The sequence below is a fragment of the Chelonoidis abingdonii genome, chromosome 1 (assembly GCF_003597395.2).
Source record: "Chelonoidis abingdonii isolate Lonesome George chromosome 1, CheloAbing_2.0, whole genome shotgun sequence".
In the NCBI taxonomy this organism is placed as follows: domain Eukaryota; kingdom Metazoa; phylum Chordata; order Testudines; family Testudinidae; genus Chelonoidis; species Chelonoidis abingdonii.
In genome coordinates, this window is record NC_133769.1 from 200,999,584 (window position 1) to 201,020,842 (window position 21,259).

The 21,259-nt window shown below is 43.7% G+C and overlaps 1 protein-coding gene across 2 annotated transcripts in view; it reads left to right on the top strand.

Moving 5' to 3' along the window:
* Positions 1–2,731: 2,731 nt before the first annotated feature.
* Positions 2,732–21,259, top strand: part of EVA1C (eva-1 homolog C) — a 91,755-nt gene continuing 73,227 nt past the window's right edge. The window contains exon 1 of one of the 2 annotated variants that reach the window (XM_032794949.2): positions 2,732–3,171. In XM_032794949.2, the coding sequence (XP_032650840.1) occupies positions 3,045–3,171 (127 nt within the window). In that variant the 5' untranslated portion in view covers positions 2,732–3,044. The remainder of the gene's footprint in view (positions 3,172–21,259) is intronic. The other variant, XM_032794948.2, reaches the window with a different exon arrangement.

Genomic DNA, 21,259 nt, shown 5'->3' on the forward strand with positions numbered 1-21,259 from the left:
CCCAGTTCCCTCAGCCTCTCCTCATAAGTCATGTGCTCCAGCCCCCTAATCATTTTTGTTGCCCTCCGCTGGACTCTTTCCAATTTTTCGACATCCTTCTTGTAGTGTGGGGCCCAAAACTGGACACAGTACTCCAGATGAGGCCTCACCAATGTCAAATAGAGAGGAATGATCACGTCCTTCGATCTGCTGGCAATGCCCCTACTTATACAGCCCAAAATCCCGTTAGCTTTCTTGGCACAAGGGCACACTGTTGACTCATATCCAGCTTCTTGTCCACTGTAACCCCTAGATCCTTTTCTGCAGAACTACTGCCTAATCATGCATGGGATTCTTACATCCTAAGTGCAGGACTCTGCACTTCTCCTTGTTGAACCTCATCAGATTTCTTTTGGCCCAATCCTCTAATTTGTCTAGGTCCCTCTGTATCCTATCCCTACCCTCCAGCATATCTACCACTCTTCCCAGTTTAGTGTCATCTGCAAACTTGCTGAAGGTGCAGTCTATGCCATCCTCCAGATCATTAATGAGGATGTTCTCCCCAAGATCATGTGGATCTTCTCCCAAAAATTTCTGCCTGGAGGCTAGTGTACACCAGATTCAATCCTGAACCACTGATGGATTTAAGGTCCTTTTTCTCATAACTTTATAGGCAGGGCTTACACTCTGAAAGTATTTCCTGAGGTCCCCCATACTTTCCCCCAACATGCTATTAAAACTCCAGGTGGGTTGAAAATATTTACTGAAGCTCCACTCCAGACAGCTCTGGCTGAATTTAAGCCCTGCTTATAGGGATAGAAATGTAAGCTTTATCTCATAGGAAAGGGAAGATTCCCAGCCCAGGAAGGTCCCTACATATTAAATCATAAAAATGTGAATGGTTAAATATAGAAAAGCTATTTTAGGTCATTTTAGAAGTTTTTAGGTCTACCTCTGAGTGTACATTGGACTCATGATTGCTGAAGCACCTGGCTTAACAGGCAGAGGGATAAAAAATATGGTACTTAAAACATCAGTGTCTGCTGGTGCCTTGCCTATCTTATCACTCCCTTCATTGCTAACAGCAGCAGAGCTGAACCAGTGCAACATTTTAGGGAAAAAAATCCCAGCGTAGAGAAGGTTGTTGAGTAAGTCAGTCAACTGAAAGAAAGGTAGGGAGTCAGGCAAATTCCACAACATATTAGGAGAACTGGTTCAGTTATAAGTAGTTGCTTCAGAACCAACCACCATCAATGCCTTTCATGCATGGCTACCACTAACATATTTTTATCTTATTTATCTGAATTCAGTAAAAATTAGTGGAGTGCTCACAACCACAGACAGGTTAATGCAAAATTTAATTTGTTTTTATCTGCCTAAGACCAGGGAAGCATGAATATAATGTACATGGTAATCAACTGGTGTACTTTGTATGTGTGTAAGAAAGAATGAAAGAAAGAAAGAAAGAATTTTCTGTTAAAGATGGTCCTGAAATTAGGATACGTATTCAGAGCCAAATACAAACTCTGACAAAGCTCAAACTGGTCAGGAAAGATGTTCCAGTTTGGCCCACTTCAGAGAGATGCCAGAGCTGGGAAATTCAATCTGGATCTGGTCTGAACTCCTGCAAATATTGAGGTGTGGATTGAAATAGGATCTACAGTGCTAGTTTGGTCCCATCTCCTATTACATACTCATCAATGTCATCTAACAAATAAGTTGTACAGTGTGACTGTGCATACTAAGCTACAAACTGTGAAATGCTCATGCCTTCCGGCTTTCATATTTATCTTTGAACACAACCTCAGTGCAGGGAGTTGATTGCAGATGCTTGCTTATCATATTTCCAATATTGTTTCTATTCTCCCTCATGGTGGCAAGCCTTAAAGGGGCTGGGGAACTAGTCCCCTAGCTTAATTATTACTTAATTAGTCCCAATAATGTCAAAAGGAGATGCACACAGACGAAGCCATTTTCAGCAATTCCCGACTGATGGGCTTAAAAGAACTGGAAAGAACATTTGAAGGCAGTATAGAACATTGTAAAGGCAGTTTTTGGATCCCTTACTTTCCACTAGTTTTTTCATTCCTGCAAAAGAGACTGCAGTCCCCCTAATATTTTCCTAATGCTCATTTAAAACTTTAATGGGACAAAATGTGTGGGGGACTCTATCTGCGAAACTGGACATTAAATGAAGCAATACAATATTTGCTAAGAGAAGGATCTAAATTAGGAGAGAAATCATGGAAACAAGATTGTTTTGATACGTGTGTTTGGTATTGTTTCTTAAAACAAATACATTTCAGCTGAATTCCTCCCATCCTGAGTCTTGATCCTGGGAGGAAATCTGTAGATTGGTTGAGTTTTCCTCAGAGACCCATAAGACAGGCTAAAAAGCAGTGATCTGCTGGGTTAGACCAATGAATTTGGCAGATTCTGCTGTGCTAATGATCGTGTCAAAAAGTCTGAAGTAGAGAAGGAAGAAAAGTGTGGTGCCCGTTTCGGTGCCAACTCCAAGGGGGGGTTCTGGGAAGGCTTGATTGAGCTTGGTGAGGTAACGCGTGCGAGGGCAGAGGGGCTCCTGTCAGACAGACCAGGACGCCGCGCACGGGTGTTACCAGCCCGCCACTCTGTGGCTAGGAAGCAGCGATATGTGGGAATCAGGAGGGAGGTGCCGGGCCCTAGAAATGTCCAGCCGGGGCTGGAGAGAAGGGCGGGGGGGGGGGCACTTCGGGATTGACTCCCGCAGGCTCTCACGGGAGCCGTGCCCTGGGGAGGGGCTCGTCCCTTCCCCTCACACACACACACACGCAGCAAAGCGCTGTGCCAGGGACTAGTAATTGCTGGGACTTCCTCTTGGGGGAAACTGCGCGGAGGCGCGGGCTCGGTCACGGCGGCGCTTGGCTCCCTCCTCCCCGCTGCTGCTGGGGGCAGCGCGCTCTAGTCCCGGGAAGGACGGGGCGCTTGCAGGGGAGGTGGCTGCTGGGGAGGATGCGCTGCCAGCTGGGGGCTGGGTTCATCATGTGACTCCCCCGGGCTGCAAAGACCCCTCCCTTCCCCGCACCATGAGTGAATTGGATGCTGGGCAGCATCCAAGCCGGAGACAGGTAGAGCCCGGGCTGCTTCTCAATCTCCTGTACTGCGTGTTCCTAGTGGGGACCAAGGAAATCGAAGCTCTGACAGACTTCTCAGGTAAGGCAGCATGGCCATGCCCTGCCCAGGGCTGGCAGAACCCGCCTGGGGCTGGGAGGAGACAGGGACACTGAGTAACAGGTAGACACCTCACTAGCATGCACTGGGGGGGAAGGGAGTAGCTTGCCTGCCTGCCCAGCAAGCAGGGTGCACGGCCAGGATCGAGGGTGTGCCTAGGAGGGGCTCAATACAGTGCGTGCCCAGCACTGGCTCATCAGCAAGGTGCGTGTCCAGGATTAGAGTGCCCAGCTCTCAGCTCAGCAGGATATGTGCACAGGGCTAGGGCAGGGTGTGTGCCCAGCAGGGATGTGTGCATAGGATTAGGGTGCATGTCTAGGAGTAGTTAGGTGAATGTCTGGGAGGGGCTCATGAGTAGAACATGTACCCAGGGCTATGGTGCACCCTGGAGTGGTTCCTCACTAGGGTGCATGCTGGGGATTAGGATGCATGCTCTGATATAAAAGTATAATGATAGATAGATAGATGAGAAGACTGGGACATTTTACTTTGGCGAATTTTCTGATTTACATTTTCCATTTGAGCTATTCAGGTCATAAAGGATGATTTTGGAATCAGTGAAACTTCTGTTACCATTGCTTTGGAAATCACATTTAGGGGTTCAGTTTTAGCCTTTGGGCCTGCATTGGGCATAGATATTAGCTGTACAAAGCTCACATTTAGACATAGAGCAAAGATTAGTCAAAGGGAGAACACTGGCTACCTCTTCAACACAGATCACTTAAAAGGAGAGACCCATTAACTGTAGCAAGATCATGCCCATCCTGACAGGCTGTTAGGCCAACACCACAAAAGTTAATAAGACCATGATTCAGACCTTCTAGTGCTGTAGAATTACTTAAAGAGGAGGACATAGGAAGAGGGAGTTAAGGGTTCCAGGGAAGTGGCATAGGAAGCAGTGTGACAACTTTAACCATTCAGTACGATCAATCTTTTTTCAAATAAAACTATGCGAACACAATTAGGTAGTGAGTAAAGGCCTGTGCCAAAGTCCATGGGAGTCAATGGAAAGACTCTCACTGACTTCCATGGACTTTGGATCAGGGCCTAAGTGAAGATATCATACAAGGTCAGTTCTGAGACCAGTGGACACACCAGTTCCCCATCAAAATGACATGTGGCTGATAATGCAAGGGAACGATTTCATAATGCAAAATTTAAATAGCTTTGGAAATTGTACTGATGCTGCTGCTTATTTTCAGCAGAAAGAAAGGACAACATTTCTATTGATTACTATTTCTGTTTCATTTCTTTTGTTATATGACATAGGACATTTCATTGTTGTTATGAAAGTATTTAGAAGATCAGCTGTTTGCCTTTGTATATTTAATAATATGCTTAGTCTTCCCCTCATAGTTGCAACCTTACCAAACTGTAAGCCAGTGTTTTCTCCTATGGCAGAAGGTAAACCTCACAATTAAAAAGCAGAGTCTAACTTTCCAAATCCTAATCAGGTGCACTGGGACAAAGTTAATATATCATCAATAATATTAATAAATATTAACATATTTTAATGTTAATTCTCTTTAAAATGCTGGTGGGTGGTTGTGCAGAGGCTGGACGTGTTTATTTTCTCAAATGTAAGAAAAATAGTTGGTACTATTGTTTTAAAATGAATAAAAGTGAAAATCCTTTTCCTGAACAAGCACACCTAAATTGTAGAGAACAAAATAACAGATTTATATGTTATATTTCTAGCCTTAGATTCCTTTCACATGTAAAAAAGGCTTTTAAATACTTGTTATCTTACTCTTAGCTGTTTTGTGGCTTGACTCCCAGTTATTGGTAGTAGTACTGGAGTTACTAACATAACTGTCTATAAGTAAGAAAAAAAAATAAGAGTTCACATTTTCCATTTCTAATAGCAACTGAATTCAAAAATATCCCTAGATCCTCTCACAAAAAACTATTCAAAACTTGAAATTAAGTTATTTAGATAAGGAAATCCAAGATAAATTTCAAAAGTGCTTATGTATTCAGTATTTCATTGTTCATAGATCTCTTCAAATAAATGAAGTTAATCAAGACAATTCCCCCCACCCCAAACCCAGAATCCAGCATTACAAATATGGACAACTGTGTAAGTAAAATGTAGAAGAGCTTCTTAAATTGCAATCTATTGCCAGCAGGAACTGGTGACATTTGTAGGCATTACTATTTGCTCACATTTTTTCTTAATACAGGGATGTAATCCATAGTGATAAAGAAAAAAATCAAAATGTTAGCGATCCCTCTAAGGGAAAAAAGAATGCTATCCAGAACAATCCAAGCAGGTTTTTCACTAACTCCAAATTAGTGAAACTTACAACAGGTAGTGCAGGCCAAAAGCTGTCAGAAAATTCTCAAGAAGTAAGATGAAACCAGTAAATGCCATTCTGCTTAAAACTAATATACCTGTGCAGGAGCTGCTGGCTATGCAACAGCAAACACAAGTACTGAGCTTCTAAACTTGCTGTCTTTCCTTATACTTTCCCTTCCTTCCTCAGCAAAAGCACACAGCTGATTTTCTTAAGCCTTGTTGAGTTTGTGAAAACAAATCTACCTCTTTTAAAGATACAGTACACTACTGGCACAAAGACTCGCAAGAAACAAAACAATCTCTCTCTGGCAGAGGTGACCTGTGCCTGCTGATAGGGTCCCCACCCTGCCCACATGTCCCCTCTGCTCTCAAGGACAGATGTTAAAAGAAGTTGTGCTGATTTACATCAGCTGAGGAGCTGGCTCTCAGTGTTTTGTAATCCACATGCATATTCACTTTTTGGAGAAGGTGAATCTAACAGCAAAATCTCCATGCGGCCTGGTGCGCATTTCCTTTTGAAAACCATGTCACAGCAAAAGAAACTGAAAGAGTCAAGGGGTCATTTAAGTGTTCCGTACAGTTGGATCCAGTAGTGAGAGATTAGTGATGCACATGGAGTTGGAAGGAAAGTTGCTTAAGCTTTTTCTCCTCTTCACAGATCTTGAGTTTTTATACTCAGATTATCAGATGGCATACTTTCTTGGTTCACTGATCTTTTCACTCTGTGTGATTCTAGCATCAGATCTCTACCTCAGCAGCCCCAAACTGAGCTGACTCTCTCTCCTCCTTCTCCTGGCATGCTGATGATTTCCTCTAATCACTTCCCAGCCTGCTGTGAGAGCCTGCATGAAACAACAGTACATTTACCCTTTCCCTTTTTAAATACATTAAATTATGCTGTCAGTACTAACCTGGAAATTGTTTAGTCCTTTGTTGGTCACAGGACCTAATTCTCCCAGCACATGCAAAGGTTTGGAGCATAGAGTTAGACTTATACAATGGAGAGATACACAGAAGAACAGTAAGAATGAGAAGTACTTATGGCACCTTAGAGACTAACAAATTTATTTGGGCATAAGCTTTCGTGGGCTAAAACCCACTTCATCGGATGCATGCAGTGGAAAATGTAGCAGGAAGATATATATACATAGAGAACATGAAAAAATGGGTGTTACCATAGCAAGTATAACGAGACTTTTGATTAGTCTCGTTATAGTTGGTATGGCAACACCCATTTTTTCATGTTCTCTGTGCATATATATCTTCCTACTGTATTTTCCACTGCATGCATCCGATGAAGTGGGTTTTAGCCCACGAAAGCTTATGCCCAAATAAATTTGTTAGTCTCTAAGGTGCCACAAGTACTCCTCGTTCTTTTTGCTGGTACAGACTAACACAGCAACCACTCTGAAACAAAAGAACAATGACATTTTAGGCAAAACAGGAAAGGTAGGGGTTTATTTTTTAAAAAGTGTTCCTGGTCATTTTCGAGAGGGTAGCTGCGGTAGCTCAATGATCTGCAGAACTATCCTGCTTTCTCTATACCTTACAGGACCAGCCCAAGCTGCTTACCACAGCCCTGACGTGGTGGAGGCCCAAGACTATACCAGGGTCAAGGCAGCCATCTCACATGTTTTTGATATCACCACCAAAATCCACTGGCAACATTTCTACCAGGAAAGATTTCCCCAGGGTGGAAAACTTTCTGGGGGCAAGTGGCACCACAAGTGCTGGGCGGTGACCAGAAGGCCCTAGACACAGTGTCTCCCTGCCCCAGCGATCCAGAGACTACTGAGGGCAGCATGCCTCAGTGAACTCAGGATTCTACCCTGACCTGCAACCCAGCCACAGCTTGGATGGGACCTTGGGAGTCTGGGCCCAAGGGGCCGAGCACCCCAAGGAGAAACCCAGCCCTGATGGGGGAACCCATGGGGACACCCCACCGCCAATGCTGGGAAGGGATAGAGTGAGCCCCCTGACCAAACCCTGCTTCTTGTGTGAAAGGCCAGGCCATTTCTGTCAAGAGTTCCTCTACATGGACTGCTCCTATGGGCAGGTCTGCATGGCCGATATGCAGGCCAGAAAGAAAGGGCCAAACAAAATGGTAATTCCTGTGCAGGTTAATGGGGTGGCTGTGCTGGCGTTGATAGGCTCTGGGTGTAGCCAGACAATGGCCCGAGTACACCTAGCCAGGCTGGGAGACAACCTACACACCATCTATCTACAGTATATCCATGGAGATATACGCCTATACCCCACTAGGGAAGTGCAGCTCATGACAGGTGAACACTCGAGGAAAGTGTGGGTTGGGTTAGCCTCTGCACTAGCTTATGCAGTGATTCTGGGTCAAGACATGGAAGATTTTAAGAAGACTATGAAATCCTGGGATAATGACCTGCTGAGGGAAGAAGACCCCCAGGGAGGGACCCCCGAATCCCTGGGGTCAGGAAACCTAGCTTGAGTCAGGGATAAAGAGGACCCCAAAGAGCCTGTCACTACCAGAACCACCACAAAGGAGGCAAAAGGCCCCCCAGTCTCAAGACTGGGATTTACTGATGGCCAAAATAGATTTTATAAGTGTGCAGAAGGAGGACCTGACTCTGAGACGGGCATATGAGCACCTCACAGCCGTGAACTGGGAAGTGGCAGACCCATGGCTGCTGCAACTATGTTCTTACTTTGAGCTATGGGAGGAGAGAATATACTGGATGGCCAAGAATGCCCAAACAGGAGAAATACAGGTGCTAGAGCTGGCACATACAATACCCTGTGTGGGTAAGATTAGGCAAGAGAAAACCTTCAACTAGGTAACCTTTAGGTTTTACTGGCTGGGGATGGAGAAGTCAAGGATTATTGTGTGTCATACCCCGAGTGCCAGGTCCACAATACTCCTGAAAGCCCCGCTCGTTACCCTCCCAGTGGTTGGGACCAACTTCAAAAGAATCAGCATGGTCTGGTGGGACGGCTCGAGAAGACGACAACTGGGTACCAGTACACTGAATGATAGTGGACTATGTCAAGGCCATCCCTCTTTGAGCTAGCACAGCCACTCACATCATCCCCGAGCTGCTGAAGCTAATCACCTGGGTCAGGGTACCAAAGGAGATCTTAATCGATCAGGGGAGCAACGTGACATCAAAATTGATGAAAGAGCTACGTGATCTCTTAAAGATTAAGACCTTAAAGATGTCAGTCTATCACCCTCAGATGGACAGGCTAGTGGAGTGCTTCAATCAATCCCTAAAAGGGATACTGAGGAAGTTCATCACCTAGGACCCACGACATTGGGATCAGTTGCTCCCCCTCCTTTCTACTATCCGTGAGGTGCCTCAAGCTTCCATGGGATCCTCAACATTTGAGCTTCTGTATGGGAGACTATCCCGTGGGGTGCTAGACCTCCTCCAGGGCATGTGAGATGAGCAGCCACCACTTAAACACAGTGTGGTCCAATACATAATCTGCTTGCAAGAGGATTTGGAGAGGTTAGGGGCATTTTCCCTGGGAAAACTTGCTGCAGACCCAGGAGGACCAAGAGTGAGCCTGCAACAGAGGGGTCCAGATGAGAGAGTTCAGGCCCACAGATAGGGTCCTGCTGCTCCTTCTGACTTCAGAGTTGAAACTGATGGCTCAATGGCAAGACCCATTCAAGATGCTAAGGAAAGTAGGGGCAGTTAATTATGAGATATGTCAGCCCAGAAAATGATGGGAGATACAAATTTACCATGTCAACCTGCTAAAAGCCTGGTGTGAGTGGGAGATCCTCCTCATAGTACCTCTTTGCCCAAGCTGGAACTCGGCTCACACATGCCCCCAGGACAAGACACTGGACTGATTCCACTGGGAGAAGACTTTCAGCTGGAGCAAAAACGCCAGCTGCGACAGTTGGTGAAAGCCTTCTCCTCGGTGTTCGCTGCGCTACCAGGGCATATGCACCTGGCACAACATCACAGATACCAAGCCAGGGGAAAAGGTCCAGGAGAACCCCTGTCTCCTGCCAAGGAAGATGTGTGAGGCAGTCCACTAGGAACTGCTGACAATATTGAAGTTGGGGTAGTCGAGGAGACCCATATGAGTGGAGGAACTCCATTGTGCCGATACTGAGAACCAACTGGTCAATATGCTTCTGCATCGATTTCTGGAGTGTGAATGTTATATCAAAGTATGACACGTACTCTTTGGCCCTGGTCAGTGAGCTACTAGACAGACTGGGGCCCCCAAGTATATATTTACCCTTGACCTAGCAAAGAGTTACTGCCAGATTCCCCTAATTGCCTAGTCACAAGAGAAGGCTGCCCTCTCCACGCTGTTTGGATTATACCAATTTAAGATCATGCCCTTTGGCCTACATGGGCTGCAGCCATCTTTCAGTGCCTAATGGATCAGGTGCTCTGCCTGCACGGGCAGTATGCTACTGCATACGTTGACAGAATCGTCATTTATAGTTGGGACTGGAATGACCATCTAAGCTTAAGGCATGTGATGGTGATATTGCAGGCCCTCCAGGAGGCAGGGTTAACATCTAACCCAGCCAAGTGCAAGCTGGCCAGCTGGGAGGTGACATATCTGAGCTACCTAGTTGGGGGCCAGCATCTAAGGCAGCTAGTCAGCAAAATGCAGGCCCTAGAGCAATGTGCCATACCATCCACAAAAAAGCAGGTGCATCACTTCCTAGAACTACAGTTTCTTTGTGCCTAATTTTGCCACCATTGTGGCACCCCGACCAATCTAATAAAGGACACCAGCCTGAAGATGAGGTGGTCCGTGTCCTGAAATAAGGCATTCTGTGAGCTAAAAGAACAGCTGACCCAAGAGCCGGTGCTCACACACCCTGACTTCACCAAGAGATTCATGCTTCTAGCTGAGGTAGGGCTAGAAGCAGTTCTTTCCCAGGACATTGATGGAGAGGAGCACTGGCTGTATCTCAGCCAGAAACTGTTCCCACAAGAAACATCCTACTCGGTCACTGAGGCGGCGGCTCTGGCAGTAAAATGGACTGTAGACACCTTAAGATATAATTTGTGGTGGAACCCCTGTCTCTTAGTGATGGACCATGCACTGCTATGGTGGCTGCACTCTGTGAGGGTCGCCAACCCCAGGATCATGCATTGCTACCTCTCCTTACAACCTTCCAGATATGTCACAGGGCTAGGAAGGACCATAAAAACACAGACTTTTTTTTCAAGAGGTGTGTGTGCGTAGGGAGGAGGCCTGCAAGGTCTGCAAGACAATACCCCAGCACCGGATCTGAGGGGGGAGGCTGTGTGACAGTGTGTATAAAACCCTCTCTGGACAGAAAAAGGTTAAAGAGCAGCTCTGAGCTCAGGAGGCCCTTCCCCCTCCATCTTTGCTGAGAATGCTCCATTGGAGGTGGGGTTTAAAATGGAGCCGGACAGCTCAGTTGGGCATAGACAGGGCAGGGAGAAGGACCCACTCTGTGAGTTGTGGAAGAGGAGGACGTAGCCAGATCTAGACCGGGAGAAGGCATGCTGATGAGTGGCAGCTTTTATGGGTCGGAGGTGGGTAGGCAAACCTTGAGATAGCGCTTGCAGGGACAAACTGCCAAATGCCCTGGGAAAGAGGATGTAAGAAGTGGCCCAGGAAGTCTAACTTAAGGCACGCCAAGGTCAAAGATGCTGGACTGGCCTCACAGGGTCCTGAGTTGACACCTGGTGGAGCAGGAGGGCCTGGGTTCCCCTATCCATCCCATTGCAATCACTAGGTGGGGTGGCAGCCAGTGGCAGCAACCACTAGGTGGCAGATAGTGAAGCCATTCGCCACCCTCTTCTCCAAAATTCTGCTCATGTAATATTTTCCTGGATCACCTCACAGTATGAAGGCAATATAATTTACACAGGATTTGTCCCTTTCTTTTTCATAAAAGTCACATTGGCCTCTATGGCTGTGGGTGGAATTTTCAATTTCCACACATTTTGTTTTCACAAATCAAGTTTAGACATGGTTTTGCTTTTTCTGTAACCCCTCTAGGGTTACATAGTCACATGCGTGTTCCCACACTATTCCTTAGTCTGGCTTTCAAATACAGAAATAGGGTTTCTCTAGGTATCTCTTCATTTTGTGAACAGTGTTATCTGAATAATACATGTCGTGAAAATCCATGCCCCCAATGTCAGGGTTCTAAACCACTTAATTGGGTAGAGAAGGTTGAGTATCAGAAAATTTAATGTCACATTTTGGAAACAGGACATATCTCATGTAGAAATTGTCCATATGGAGATATCAGATACATTGGTTTAAAGATCTACATAGTCTATACTTCTTTAACAATTGTTTGATGCAAACATGCTGCATCCTGTATGTAACATGAACTGCAAAATAGCGAATATTTGTTCTGATGTCTGCTATCCTAATGTCATTTTTTTTTAGTGAAATCCCATCCATATATTTAAATACTGGGAACTGAATGCCCAGGGCTTGAAAAACAAATGTAGCGTCTGATCCAATACCCAGTAAATATAACAGGACTCTTTCTTTCCATTGACTTCCATGGGAACCAGATTGGGCCTGTGGCTAGAGAGCTCTTTTCTTCCCTCTTAGCTATTCACCAGAGGAAGTGTAAGGCCCCAGTTTGTAAAGCATTTAAGCACATACACAAATTCATCCCTGTTCAGCAAAACACTTAAGCATGGGTTTATCTTTAAGCCCGTGCTTAAATGCTTTGCTGAATAGGAATGGTTTGCTGAATCAGGGCCTAAATCAGAGGTCCCCAAACTGTGGGGCACCTCCCCCTTGGGGGACACGTAGGAATATTTGAGGGCACGGTGGGACCTGGGCCAGCCCCCATGAGGGCTGGGGAGAGAGCACCACCCAGCCCCACTCCGGTCCCAGCTCTGCTTTGCCCCCAGCCCTGCCCCGGCCCTGCATCCAGTTGTAGCCATGCTCCCAGCCCCAGCCCTGCCCCCATCTGTGGCCCCAGCCTTGAACCCCTTACCCCTGTTGTCCCCCACCACCCCCGGGAGCTACAGCCCTGCTCCTTGCCTGGCTCCCTGTAGGGGGGTGCAGACAGGGATAAGGGGTGTCTGTGTGACTGTGAAGAGTTTGGGGACCATCAGTGGTAACTTGCAACTTTCATATCTGAGAATGGGTCAAAATCCACTTAGAAAAGTGAAGACTTCTATTTTGCTAAACCATCCCATTTTTGAGAGCCACCATCACAAATACTTAGTTCTTTGCTCATTAGCGAATGCTGGAATTGTGGTGGGTCACAAGGGTTTCAAGGAGGTTGTGGGCATCTGACTCTTATATACGGAATGACCTCCTTACCCTAGTTCATCAATCAACCACCCTCTCTTCATTCAGATTTATTCTGGAAACCCATTTCTTCTGTGTAGCCTCCAAGTAAATAAGTCTGTAATAGAAAACCAAAGGAATCTTAATGGAACCTCAGGATGTGCACACATCGAAAGGAAGTAATCATGGGATCTTCTATCTGGGTTGGATAATTATTTGAGGGATGGAAGAGGCAAAAGAAGCAGTCTGTAGTTTTGCGAGCTCCAACCTTTTTGTCTTAGTTCGCTCACAAAGACATCTGGTTTTTCAAGAGCAGTTCAGGCAGAAATAATCACTGCTTTAACAAATTACGCTTGGCCTTCTACTCCAAGAATAGAGAGCAAATGGAGTCAATGAAAAGTAAACAAAAACACTCAAGAAACATCAGCTGACCATGCAATCCTCCTGCACAATAAGTTTCCATTAATTAATACAATCCAGATTCTCCTAAACACACAGAAAGCAAAAAGCAACAAAAAGTCCTGTGGCACCTTATAGACTAACAGACATATTGGAGCATACACTTTTGTGGGTGAATAAACACTTCGTCAGATGCATGTAGTAGCCTACTGCATGTATCCGACGAAAATGGGTATTCACCCGCAAAAGCGTATGCTTCGCTATGTCTGTTAGTCTATAAGGTGCCACAGGACTCTTTGTCACTTTTTACAGATCCAGACTAACACGGCTACTCCTCTGATACTTTACATCAAAGAAAGCAAGTGAATGACATTTTATTTGGGGCTTTTAATAAAGTACTAAGAATTTCAATGGCCACACTGATGCAGCATTTGTTTTGTTGACTTACCGTGTTAGCAGGAGATAGAATCTTGTATAAATCCACTGAGGAAATTCTGTTGACTCATTGTGGTAAGTGATACTTGGATCTCAACCAAAATATTAAGAGAGATAGTAAGAGATGTAATTTCTTGATATTGTTTGAAAAGGTTAGGTGCAAATGTTGGTTGCTATATTTAAAGGAAAACATTTGTTCCATGTCAATAAGAAAGGGATGGAAACTTCAGAGTTCTGGTCTGAGCTGGTCTGAGGTTGTGGGATGTCGGATTTGGTTCTGTGAAACGTGAGGGTTTAGTTAGATGTGGGTGTTTTGTGTCAGGCCCATCTCTATATTTTTTGAGTCTGTGTTTTAGACTGTTAATTCCTTGAGACAGGAACTTGCTTTATTTTTGTGTCTTCTAATGCATTGAGCATATTGTTGGCACATAACGAATTGTATATTCTGTAAGTCAAAGGAGAAGCAAATTTCATAAAACAAATTTGTTGATTAGCTCCTCCTGCCTTTATACTACAATTCAAGCTGATAAACTTCTCAGTGGGATAGGACTTCCAGGTGACCTCAGCTTTATTAAGGAAAGTGGGTACTAATTCCATAGAAATACTAATCTCATTTCTTATGCAATATGTTTCACATTTCTCAATAATGTTCTCTAGGTTTATAACCAACCACTGCCCAAGAAAATGCACTTTAATCAGTCACTAACGATCAGACTTTTTTCATCTTCCAGCCAATCAACAATTATAATTAAAATATTTTTCTTTGTCACCAAATAGAGAAAAAATATTGTATTGTCTTAGAGAGAGCTGAAGAGGCACAATTAGGCATGGTTGTGCCTTATTTGTTCAGCATTGTGAGTCACTTCATCTGAATTTCTGTGCATTTTAAGAGAGTTGTTTAAAAGATCCATTGTGCAGCTTTTGGCAACAAAAAGAATACCAGCACTGTTTGGACATTAATTTAGAATTAATTTTAAAACATAAGTTGTAACATAAGGCCTGATGCAAAATCCATTGAAGTCAGTGGAACAATTCCCAAGGATTTCAGTGGGCTTTGGATCAGGGCCTTAAAGAACTGTAGAATATTTTTTTAAATTTATATTTATTTTCTTTGTTCACATGCTGGAAGACACAAGTTAGATTTTCAGAATCACTTTGCATTTTTGGACCACAGCAGAATTTTTAGTCTTTCAGTTTATCCAACCTAAAGTTGAATTGAGTAAAAAAATGTGAAGCCAATTGCTGTGCTAATGAAAGTAATTCAGCCGTGAAGATAGCGTTTCGGCCTTGATCTAGTGTACTGTTAACTGACATCTCCTCTGCTGGGGGGACTGTAGGCCATCCTTGAAAGGGAATGGATTAAGTGATCCCATTCCTCACCTCTAACTCATGTGATCCTATGTCATGTGAATTTTAGAGGGTCATATATAAATTAGGTCTGTTTAAACCCTGCAGGGTTTCGTTCACAATGGTGTTTGCAAACTGAACACTGCATTGTGTTTCTTGAGGGATTGATCCCCGCAAGATTGCATGGAGATTCAAGTTCACAAACCCAAATTTTCAAAGAAATATTTTCCTCCAGACTCTAGGATCCACCTACTTAAAATCTTTTGGAGTGTAGTGGTTTCATCTGCTATCTCCTGGACATGGTTGCCCCCTTCCTCAATCTTCAGAAGATGACATCACCAGCTATGTATTTCTTTCATCTTTTATTTACCAGGGTTCTAGCCAGAGCTGCTGCCCTCATATACTTGAGGGTAGGATTGAGGTCTTGAGGCAAGTTCATTCCTGATATAACTCCATTGGATCCTCTATTTTGACTTCAGTGGAGTCACACCCATGATGAATTTGGCCATCAAAGTTTGACATGTAATCAGAGTTATGGTATGTCAGATAATTATGATCCACAAGACATGTTCATGAAATAAAGGAGAAGAAGTGTTTTCCTTCAGGAAAATGCACATTGATAAAATATTTTACTGTAGCTAGTGACTATAATCTTTATCACTAGAGTCTACTTGGATTGCTGCACCTATGGTAAACCACTTATTTTTAATATTTGCTTACGAACAGCCTGCTCCTCCAGCTCTCTTTGAGGTCAATGGCAAAACACTCAGGATCTGGTCCTAACAAAGCAACAGAGTCAGAATGTAAGATCTGGAACTAGCATTTGCTGGTTGCAACTCTGCTGAGTTCTGGACTAGACATCTGAGAACAGAGTATTCTGTGGTCACCAGTTTACCATTATGCTTTCAAAGTGAACATCTGCCTGTTATAAAGGGTTAAGATAACACCAACTGCTGGCACAATGCCTAAAATTAAAAATAAGATGATTATACAAGCATTCTTTCCCTTGCATGACAACACAGCCTCTCACGTTGCCACTGTGGGAATGGGAATCTCCAACCCACGCAGCTCTGGGGGACTCCATAGGGATTCCAGAAATGTTTACAATCCATGGTGAAAACAAAAAGGGTAGAGTTAGCTCTGTGTTGCAAGTTGTGGAGAGGCGGGGGGAGGAATCGTATCTGAAAAACTAAGGACATGGGAAAACTTAAGTAAAGCGAATGAATATATGCAAAAATAAAATCTAGCAAAGTGGGCACTCTGGCACTATGCTCAGTTCTGTACAGAATGTGGAGTAGACAAGGTTCCTTTCCAAAGAAGATTACCATATTAGACTAAGACTTTTTAGGATGACTTGAACTATGCATCCTGGAAAACTGCTTTGCGGAACTTGGGGGAAGAAAGAAGCAAATTATGGAACAGACAAATCGGATTGCTCTGAATTCCTGGAAGTAATGTTTTTCATGGAGGACTTCCCCCTCTGTCCTAAGCATTAATATTGAAGAGAATCCTTTATATCTATAGAAAGAGCTTAAAGAACCCCTGGGTGATGGACTAATAAGAGTTACATTGACTCTTTACTAGCTGAGAGGTCCCTTTGTGAAGAATATTAGCTAATTTATAGGCAATGAGAAGGAAGGTCCCTCGCTACATACATCACAATCAAGAGTTAATGTACATATATAGATCCTGATCCTCCTCTCACTTTTCCACCTGTACCAGTGTAAAACTGATCTACACTGGCATAAGTGAGAGATAAATCAGGCCCTTTATGTCTGCCACTACTAATTTTTTTTCCTGGAAACAGAGCTGATGAGAGGAGCATTCCCATTTTACCTGCCAAACCTGTACTAGACAAAGCTTTCTTTTATCACTGGGCACACTGCTGCCATCTCCAGCACTCTCTTCTTGCATAAACCCTACTTCTATAACTGGTTCTTTTTAATTCGGGGGGGAGGGGGAGGAGGTTTTACACTGCACATTCAGTTCCTCTATGTGCCTGGCTGTTATCTTTCATTATTGTTATTAATATATATTATTTGTATTTGCAGCAGTGCTTACAACACGCTAGGCTCTATCTAGACCAATATGAAGACATCACTGTTCTTAATGAGAACCTTAACTTTGCTTTGATGGGCAGAAATCTTGAAGCCGTCTCTAACCCCAAACTTTCTTTCCCTCTTGATTTTCAGACCAGGATTGCATGCCAGTTTCAGCCTGCTCAATTGCCACCTACTTTGCATATGTACAACAAGCATGTGCATGCACAAAAGCAGGGATTTTCATGCGCACAGAGTTAGATGGCAACTATCCATATAGCTATCCAGTGCACACGCTCAAGTCTTTGATTTACACATGTGTATGTGGTAGTGCCTGCCGTAAACTGTCACGCACTTGAACACGTAATCTCAGTCTGAAAATCAGTCCTCTAATGTCTTGAGTATGATAGTTCCTTCTTTTACATTCTTCCTAAATGCCTCTTCTTCAAACTTCAGGTGTCCAGAACTCTGCAGCCAAATGACTTTCTCACTCCAGGAAGCAGGAACACTGTGTAACAATCTAACCCTTTGTCATTTCTAGTGGCTTTGTAGTTTTTTCTAAATCCAATATATATTCTCTCTCCATGAACATGTTTCATGCTACCTCTCTGTTCGCTTGCCTATTTCCTGTCTATTTCACTCATCTCCTCCAATATTGTCTTCCTCTCTCTTACCTCCAGAGGTAGGGAATCACTCATTCATTTATGTTGACCTTTTTACGGCCCTTTTCCCCTCATTCATCCCCTGAATTACTTCCCCACTTCAAATTTCACCTTAAATCCTTTGTTTTATTGTAATGAAGATTAACTTTCTCTGAAAATGGTTTTATGACTTCATGAGTGGAGATCTCTGTATGCTACAATAGTACTGTCTTGTAGCACAGTGAAACCGAGCCAAGTAAACCTTAGCCACTTTGATTTCAGCACTGCAAAGGGATGAAGCTGCAGCACATAGTCTGTGGTGTTAGCTAGTTAGAGCCACCAGAAATGGGCAAGCAGCCTGTAGAGAAATTATAATTCTTGGAGCAATATTAATCGATTATCTTAACACTGCTAAATAGCCCTGCACAGTGTTCCTTGTGGGGCAGCAGTTGCCACTGCAGACCAGCTGAGAATCAGTCACTTTCTGGTAACTTAATGCGAAAAATCCTGGCCCCTTTGAAGTCAGTGGAAGTTTTGCCATTGACTTCAAAACGGGACCAGGATTTCATCCTGTCTCTCTGCATATCAGTAATGGAAATGTCACTGGGTAGCTTTTGCCAAAAATTCACCCATGGAATAGCAAGTGTCCAGAAATAATTCTTCAAGAACTCATTAATATCTCAGTTGTAGTAGAGTTTATCAGTGGCTTAGTCATCACTGGGGGAGTTCTCTTCTTCTGAGTCTGTCAATCTGGCCCATACAATTTTTACTGGCTGTTGGCACAATTCTTGGAAAAACTGCAGGGTCTGATGGAGATTTATAAAATGGATTAGCTTTTTGGGACTCCAGCAATGATATGTGAGGTATTTCAGTCTATTTTGATCTGAAATGAATTAGCATCTCTTAAAAAATGGAGAACAAATTACTATGCTAATCAAGCTATATTTAACTATGAATTATAACCAATATAATAAACTTATATAAAGGCCTGATTGAGAGAGCTACTAAATGCTGTGGGCCTTTCATATTCAGGCTCTAAAAATAAATGTTTGCAGAATGCATTCTTGATAAAAAGGCATTCTATTAGGAAACAGATTACTTTTAATATGTGCCAGGTATTATCCTCAGAACTCATGATTATGTTCTGACAGTGCCATTCTTCACTAAGAGTGAAATGCAGCCCAGTGCAGTGAGCCTGCACAAAGCTTATGCATCACTTTAACCTTATTTCAAGAGAGAGAAGTGGTGCACAGGTCTTATGCTGGCCACCTACACAGAGGTGAATTAATTCCAAATGGAATGATATTGTTCTGGATAAGAACAAACTATTGAATTCCAATGTTTTGTATTGTCAATTACAGTATTGGTGCTATTTTATGATGCACTGGATTTGTAAGTGAGTGTTTCCAGACTTTCTGATGTTTACATTTGTAAACTACAACATTCCAATTTCCAGACCTTCAAACTTAAAAATAAAGTTCTCCCTGAATTTCCTGACTTTCAAAGTTTTTTAAATTAACTGCTACAGAAGTCTAAGAATGTTATTTTAAATTGAGAGATCTATTTACAATCTTAATTCTATTTAAGCAAGGTTGGTGGTTTTGGGCTGGTATTGTCTTTATGGTTGATCAGTGCCATGTCCTCTTTACAATAAGAAGGGACAGAGAGGGGCCAACTTGTCAAATCTCTAATAATCTCTCCCTAGCTAAAGCTCAGACCCAGTATCTCACCTTCATTGTCCGCGACATGCCAGCCACCTTTGACACCGTGCTCTTCTCGACAGCTTGTTCTCTTAGCTTGTATAACTCTGTCCTTTCCTGGTTCTCCTTTCACCTCTCTAGTCACTCATTCAGCATGTCCTTTGGAGGATCCTCCTCATCTACCCTCCAGTTGTCTGTGGGGATTCCACAGGCACTGATCTTGGTCCTTTTTTCTTCTTCCTCCAAACCTTATCTCTGGTCATTTTATTTGTAAACACAAATTTAACTACCATCTCTATGCTAACTTGTAGATCTACCTCTCTACTCCAGAATTGTCTCCTTCTGCCCAAACTAAAATCTTGGCCTAGTTACATTCACAGCATACACACAGAAAAGCCAAACAAAAAAAATACTGCTTACAAAACTGTAACACTGCTTTATTTCTTAGAATGCAGGTAACATATGAGAACCCAAAACCAAAGAGTGACAAAGCAGGCTGCTCCCTAAATCAACTCAGCTGTCTGGCTGCAGACTGATTGCTGCTCCCAGATCACACACTTCACTACAGAGTTCCCTAGCCTGCAAGCAGGACCAGGAACCCTTTATTCATTCCTCACACTCTTACAGTGATAGATTGCAATTTCAACACAGTCCTCAATACACCAGAGGCCTCTCTCTCAGACATCCCCTCATGGATGTCTAGCCATCAGCTCAAGCTCAACATGGCTCAGGTCAGGTGGAGCTTTGAGACTGCTGGATGTGGAGGCAAGGGTGTGACTGGGGGTGCTACAGCAGCTTTTGCAGCACCTGGGCTTGGCCTGGGGAGCAGGTAGGAACCAGAGTGATCAGGCCAGGGGTGGGAGCAACTACCCCGGCCCAAATCTCCAAGACCCTTCTTCCCAACCTGGTGCCAGCTGTCTCCCTCCTTCAAATCTTCAGTAGCTCCCTTCACATGCCATGCAGAGTACCACTCTGCTCCCACTCCTATCCCTGGCACCCCAACTGTCCCCCTCTCCCCACATGGAGCACCGATCCTAATGTTCCCTGACATCTCAACTTCCTCCCATTCCCTCTGAGTCTCCCACTCCCCATGTTAGTACATTTAGGTTTCCATGTGCTCCTCCACCCCTCCCATTCAAAGCGACCTTCTGCCACTTTTAGATGGTTTTCCTAGTCCATTGCTTTGACTATATCACACATTTCTTTGAATTCCTCCATTGGCTACCCCTTCACAACTGCATCAAACATAATCTGCTTGTTGTCTTTTTCAAGGCTCTTCACAATCAATCCCCCCTATCCATCATCTCATGTCGATCCTTGCCTCCACTCGCCTGATAATAACAGCCTTCACTGCTGACTTGCTACATTGTCAAATGAGCACCTTTGTGCTTTCTCCCATACTGCCCTTCTTGCTTGGGAGATGCTCCCCATAAATATTTATAAAGCTACCTCATTGTCCCCCTTTAAATCCCTCCTTTGCCATGATGCCTACAAAAACACTGGACAATGGTTAGGTTGCTGGTGTGCTAAGACCACACCTGTTCATGCTGGTCAATACTAGGTCATTATTTATTTGTGCTCCCTCATCTGTCTGAATCCAGCTGTTGTCTCTAATCGTATACTTAGACTGTAAACTCTATGGGGCACGGATATCTTTTTGTTCTGTTTGTGCAGTGCCTAGTGTAATGGGGTTGTGGTTCATGATTAGAGCTCCTATAGTAAAAATAATTAATAATTAATAATAATAACAACATAATAACAACATAATACTGTAGCTCAATCTGCGTGTATTTCATGCTTTATCTGTGTAGTATAGTGAACTTTAGTATGAGTTCTTTGTCAACACGGTGGACACTGTAACTAAGCTGGTCAATTCTGGAAGAAAGGATTCAGCTTGGATTTCACATGTGCCTTTTGAGTCCTAGTAAAAAGTTGCATTCAGTTACTGACTTGTGTTACGCA